This window comes from Musca domestica, unplaced genomic scaffold (genome assembly GCF_030504385.1).
Source record: "Musca domestica strain aabys unplaced genomic scaffold, Musca_domestica.polishedcontigs.V.1.1 855, whole genome shotgun sequence".
In the NCBI taxonomy this organism is placed as follows: domain Eukaryota; kingdom Metazoa; phylum Arthropoda; class Insecta; order Diptera; family Muscidae; genus Musca; species Musca domestica.
Genome location: NW_026712419.1, coordinates 9,655 through 16,618, shown reverse-complemented (window position 1 = coordinate 16,618; position 6,964 = coordinate 9,655). Strand labels below are relative to the sequence as shown.

The 6,964-nt window shown below is 38.9% G+C and overlaps 1 protein-coding gene across 1 annotated transcript; it reads left to right on the top strand.

The window, feature by feature from the left end:
• The first annotated feature begins 1,291 nt into the window (after window positions 1–1,291).
• Window positions 1,292–4,503, top strand: LOC131806739 (uncharacterized). Its single transcript, XM_059131386.1, has 2 exons — window positions 1,292–1,979; window positions 2,261–4,503. The coding sequence occupies exons 1-2, from the start codon at window positions 1,292–1,294 to the stop codon at window positions 4,501–4,503; spliced, it is 2,931 nt and encodes a 976-aa protein (XP_058987369.1).
• Window positions 4,504–6,964: the final 2,461 nt, after the last annotated feature.

Below are 6,964 nucleotides of genomic sequence, written 5' to 3'. Positions count from 1 at the left end.
TAGGAAAAATAGCATACTTTAAAACGGCCATAACTCCTGAAATATTGACATTTCCGGGTTTTTAGCTATTATTTGTGATCACTTTTTAAAAGAGGAAAAATAGCATACTTTAAAATGGTCATTGTTAAAACATACATAAATATTTTTTTTTATTGTTCTATAAACATACTTTAGATTTAATTACCAAAAACAAACAATAAATACAAAAATCAAACACACCTACATATTTATAAGTTTTAAACTGCTTATACAGCATTATTATATCACATATTTGGACTATTTTATTGTTACAGTTAATTTTCTTTATTTTAGTTCATTGGCCATTGGTTCATTCACTTTTGCAATGTTTTTAAGTTTCTTTAACACATTTTTTTATTTTGCTTACATAGCATTTAATGTCTACTAGTAACCGACCTACATTACAATTAATTTATATCAGCATTTATCAATAGCATTTTTTAATTAATTATGTTAAGAAATTTTGTATATAAAGACAACCAGAAATAAAGAAAATTCAGTCGTCTATTGTAGTGACTAAACTAAGAGTTTTAATTACTATTTAGGCGGCTTCCTTCAAGTTCATGTGCTTGTAAGGAAATTAATTTGGATACTAAGTGTCAGTTCAAATTTATGTGTTTGAATTGAATCGCACTAGATCCTACTATCATAACATTTTTTGGTGACCCCGACGTGATCGTTTACACACATCCTTTGCCCCACAAGTGGTGAAGGATTTGAATCGTAAGACGTGATCGTTTACACACATCCTTTTGCCCCACAAGTGGTAAAGGATTTGAATCGTAAGACGTGATCGTTTACACACATCCTTTTGCCCCACAAGTGGTAAAGGATTTGAATCGTAAGACGTGATCGTTTACACACATCCTTTGCCCCACAAGTGGTAAAGGATTTGAATCGTAAGACGTGATCGTTTACACACATCCTTTTGCCCCACAAGTGGTAAAGGATTTGAATCGTAAGACGTGATCGTTTACACACATCCTTTTGCCCCACAAGTGGTAAAGGATTTGAATCGTAAGACGTGATCGTTTACACACATCCTTTTACCCCACAAGTGGTAAAGGATTTGAATCGTAAGGCGAGATCCTGACGGTAACTAAACCGAAACATTTTTTGGTGACGTTATCCACAAGGTGTGAGGACGTAACGCACTCGTACCAATTTCAAAAACCCCCTTTTTGGAGCTCTGGAGGAAAACCAGGAGGAAATTGCCGGTAACTAATCATCATACAACAACTGCTGCTACTCGCTGATAAATCAACAAACAATAATGGCAAACGTTCAAGAGCTTATTTCTCAGCAAGAAGAAAGAGGCAGCAATTTCGAAAAATTCGTCTCTACTATAAAGAAGGCACCTCTTGAAAGGAGAACGGAAGAGTTCTACAAGAGCAAACTTGATGAACTAAGGCTGTTATGGCAGAATTTTGAGAAGGCAGAAAACAGAATTTGCGATGATCCATCATTGTCAGAGGATGATCCGTATATTGCTCGGAATCTATATAGAACGATTGGAGAGAAGTTCAGCTCAACAATGGAATATATAGACGCGGAAATAAAGAAACTGAGGTCAGCCAAAAGTAAGCCAGTTCCCACCTTGAGAGAGAAATCGACTGAAGTTGTCGCAGGAGACAAAATACCTTCCCGTGTTGATGGGCTTGTCAGAATGATAAATGCTCGAATGAGTGCCCTTAGTCGTCACTTGCAAGGCTTGGGTACAATCGAAGCGGAACAGCCGAAGCAATTTTATAGCATCAAAGAAGATACTATAAAAAAGCTATGGAATCAAATAACGGAGCTCTACGATGAAATATTGCAGCAGATTGAAGATCCATCGAAAATTGGATTAAGTCAAGAAAACTACGATATGCTGGAAGATTCGGTACAAGACAACTTAATAAAACTTGCAGTCTTGAAAGACAAATGCAGCGAAACCGTGACCATTGCACCTCAATTAGGGAGTGACATTATAGCACACAGTTCACTCCCACTACCAAAGGTAACAATTCCTCAATTCAATGGGGATTGTTTGAAGTGGCGTCAGTTCTATGAACTTTTCTTGGAGATGGTAGACAAACAGTCTCTTCCAAGTGTTCAAAAAATGTGGTATCTCAAAACCAATTTGTCTGGCGAGGCTGGCAAACTAATCAGTCATCTATCCTTGACAGAGGATAATTACAAACGGCATGGATGTTGCTGCAAGAACGTTATAACAATAAGCGGGTTCTTGTTTCCACTCTAGTAGAACGGATTTTGAGTCAACCAAATGGAACTTCATCAACGGCCTCCATCAAAGCTCTGCATGACACTACAAAGGAATGCATGCTAGCCCTCAACAATCTTCAAATCGACACAACGTCTTGGGATGCTCTATTGATTCAATTGATCACAAAGAAATTGGATCACGCTCTGTACATACGATTCATGCAATCACTGGCGAATCCGAAGGAAGTTCCTACTATGAAAGAGCTGTTTTCATTTTTGGAACTTCAATTCGAATCAATGGAATCGATTGGAAAAGCGGCATCTACGCACAAGAGTTCAACCAAAACTGTTTCGTCCGTAACATCAGTGGAGGATCACAGGAGTTGTAAACTATGCAAGAACGACTCCCATCCAATTTATCATTGTAAGAAGTTCTTGGCAATGACAGAAGGTGAGCGATTGAAATGGATACAGCAACATAAATTGTGTGTAAATTGTTTCAAATCGGACCATGCAGCAAAAACTTGTTTTTCTGGCAACTGCAAAATATGTAGTAATAAGCACAATACACTGCTACATTTGCCAAAAAGGTCTCAACCGTCGCCGAAGGCCTCAAATCAATCACCACCAACAAAAATCGATATCGCACCAGTCAACGTTACTGCAGTTTCTTCGGCATCAGCAGAAGATCAGAAAAATGTAATTCTAGCAACGGCTAGAGTCATCATCAAGGCGACTAACGGTATGTCAGGCGAATTTAGAGCGGTGTTAGACTCGGGTTCGCAAGTGAACATTGTGACGGAAAGACTCATACAAAAATTGTCACTTAGAACAGCAGATGCCTCTTTATCTATTTCCGGAGTCGGAAGGATTCAGAAGAAGGCTTATCATCGGGTAAACATACAAATGTTATCAAGCAATTCTGAATTTTCAACAAATTTGGAAGCATTTGTTTTGCCCACAATTATACCTCCGCAACCAAATCATGATTTGGATATACAAAACTGGCAAATTCCCAAGAATATTAGATTAGCAGACCCTAATTTTAACGTTCAAGGAAAAATTGACATTTTACTCGGAGCTGAGTTTTACTTCAGTTTAATGCAACCAGGCACAATAAAACTAAATGGTCATCAACCCATACTCCAAAATACTGCGCTTGGCTGGATTGTAGGTGGTTTAATTCAACAATCGTCAACGGACGACACATCAGCAGCGCTAACATGCGCAATTTTTAGTGAAACATCACTGGAACAAGCTATTGAAAAATTATGGAAACTTGAGGAAGTGGAATCAACTGAAAAGGTCATGTCTCCATTAGAAACCCTTTGCGAATCTCACTTCAATCAACATGTTAAGACGGATCAGAATGGTCGTTTCATCGTCAGCTTTCCGTTTCAAGAATCTCCAACAGCATTGGGGAAATCACATGCAATGGCTTATAACCGATTTATGAGCCTTGAACGCCGACTTCTACAGAAGGAAGATATACGAAGTCAGTACATTACATTTATGCGAGAATATGAACAATTAGGACACATGCAAAAGATTGACGTGTGTACCGTATCAAATCCTAAATATTTTATTCCGCATCATTGTGTTCTTAAGCCCGATAGTACAACAACAAAACTTAGGGTTGTATTTGACGCATCAGCGAAAACTTCATCAGGTCAATCGTTAAATGATCTAATGTATACAGGACCAATCGTACAAAGTGAATTGTTTTCTATTTTGCTGAGGTTTCGATTGCCAAAATTCGTCTTCACAACCGATATTGAAAAGATGTACAGGCAAATTTTAATGCATCCCGATGATCAAAGGTATCAGCTAATTATCTGGAGAGAGGATCCATCCCATCCAGTCAGTTATTACAAACTTAATACGGTCACATATGGGACACGTTCAGCACCGTATCTGGCTACAAAATGCTTACAAAAGATTGCAAACGAGAACATGGAGCGTTATCCATTAGGCTCACAAATGCTGAAAGATAATTTTTATATGGATGACGGTCTCGGCGGTGCAGATAGCCTAAGTACAGCTATTGAAATACAAAAGGAGTTAATAACAATCTTGAAACAACACGGCTTCATTCTAAGGAAATGGTCATCCAATACACCAAGATTGCTGAAGGACATACCACAAAGCGATCGAGAAGTGAACCTGGATCTCAACGAATCACAAACAATAAAGACGTTGGGATTATATTGGATGCCGCAAGCAGATCAATTTTGTGTAAAACGAACATTGATCATAATGAAATCATATCAAAACGAGTAGTTACGTCTGAACTAGCAAAATTATTTGATCCGCTTGGCCTACTTGCACCGATTGCGGTGAAGGCAAAAATATTTATTCAGCAGCTGTGGCAACATACATTAGATTGGGACGAAGCATTACCCGAAAAACTTTGTGCCACTTGGAAAACATTTCGAAGGGAATTGGAAGGTCTCAACAACTTTAAGATACCGCGACATGTATTCTGTGGAGAGATCCCGACGAAAACCCAGTTGCATGTGTTTGCCGATGCATCGGAAAGAGCTTTTGGCGCGGCTATTTATATTCGTTTTATTGGAAAAGATGGACGAGTCGTCGTACGTCTGATCTGTGCTAAATCCAGGGTAGCTCCTTTGAAAAAACAAACTCTACCACGATTAGAGCTATGTGCCGCAGTGGTAGCAGCTCAACTGGCTACCAGGGTGAAAAATGACCTAAGGCTTCAGAATAATCCGATGTTTTTATGGACTGATTCTGAAATAGTACTCGCCTGGATAAAATCAAGGTCCAACGTATATAAGACTTTTGTGGCTAATAGGGTATCCACCATACAAAACTTAACATTGCCAGAACAATGGAACCACGTTAAGTCAAAAGAAAATCCTGCCGACATTTTATCCCGAGGACTCTCGCCAGCTGATCTTTCTAAATGCCGATTATGGTTTCATGGTCCAGTTTTTCTTCATGGAAAGGAAGAACTATGGCCGACCAAATTCTCTCCGCAGGAGGATATAACAAATAGCATGGAGTTAAAGACTGCAGCTACGACGTCAATAGTAACTTCTGACATGCATCTAATACATATGATCGAGCACAAAAATTCATTCAGGAAGTTACAAAGAATTTTGGCATACGTGCTTAGATTCACCAGCAATGCACGTATGCAAAAGGCACACCGGCCTCAACATATAGCAGTGTCTTCCAAGGAATTAGACGACTCCCTTCGTCGAATAATTCAAGCCGTACAATCATCTGAATTTGCAGCTGATATCAACGCGTTGAAGGCTGAAAAGCAGATTAATAAGCATAGCTCGCTATGCAGTTTATCACCGTTTTTGGATGATGAAGGCATTCTTCGGGTTGGTGGAAGGTTGGAGCATGCTATGCTACAAATGGATGCGAAACACCAAATGATATTGCCTTATAATGATCCTTTGGTGAAATTGCTATTTAAGACAGTTCATGAAGAAAATAAACATTGTGGAGCTCAAGCCTTGTTAAACGCAATAAGACAGCGATTCTGGCCAATAAAAGGCAAGATAACAGCAAGGTCTACCGTTCAAAGATGCATAAAATGTAATAGAGCGCGACCACAACTGTATCAACAAATAATGGGAAATTTACCAGCAACAAGGGTAGTTCCTGCTCGACCATTTATCAACTCTGGGGTCGACTACTGTGGGCCATTTTGGATCCATTACAAAGTCAGGGGCAAGCGACCAACAAAGGCTTATGTCGCTGTTTTCGGCTGCTTTGCAACAAAGGCTGTTCATTTGGAGCTCGTATCGGACCTATCAACCGAATCATTCATTGGCGCTCTTAAACGATTTATAGCTCGCAGAGGTCACTGCCAAAATATATATTGCGATAACGCTACAAACTTTGTTGGAGCCAAAAATAGTTTAGAGGAATTATCTGAAACCTTATATTCGGACAAGGCGCAAGAGCTACTTTTATCAGCTGCAAGTTCCAAGGGCATACAGTTCCATTTCATTCCACCAAGAGCTCCGCATTTCGGAGGCTTATGGTTGCAGTTCCAACAATACAAAACGACACCTTAATCGCCATTCAACCAGAAACGGAATACATATCTACCGATGCACATAGAGAAGAATATATTCTTGTCAAATCAGAGGATATTTCAAGCTGCCTCAAACCAAACGATGATGAATATATTTGCAGAAATCAGCAGTCAAAGCTCAAGAAAAATGCACTTGTTAACCCTTGCGAGATCAATATCTTCAATAACCAATCAACTAGCAATTACTGTCTTCACAAAATTACTGGAACAGCAGTTTGGAGTCAATTACATCATCAAAATAAATGGATCTTTGCTACTACAGCCGATATTGAATCTTCAATGGTATGCGGATCTGAAACCAACCTCATCATCATTAAAAATTCCGGAATAATGGAAATTGGTCCTACCTGCGTAATAAAAAACAAATTTGTTACGATACATGGACATTTTGCAGCTTCCAGTAGCTTACATACATCCTATGTAAGATTGAAAGGCATTCAATATATAAGTCGACAAGAGGAAATTGAAAAGGTTTCAACAAATACCAATACCACCTCTTACAAGATTCATCAAGAAGAATTGGATAATATACAAAAACAGTTGCATGAATCAACTCTAAAACACCTACCACAATTAATTCACTCATCAAATCAACATCATCAAGCAGTTAGCTACGCATCTTTAGCTTGCTGCATTCTTATTTTACTTGGCCTGCTGAGTTGG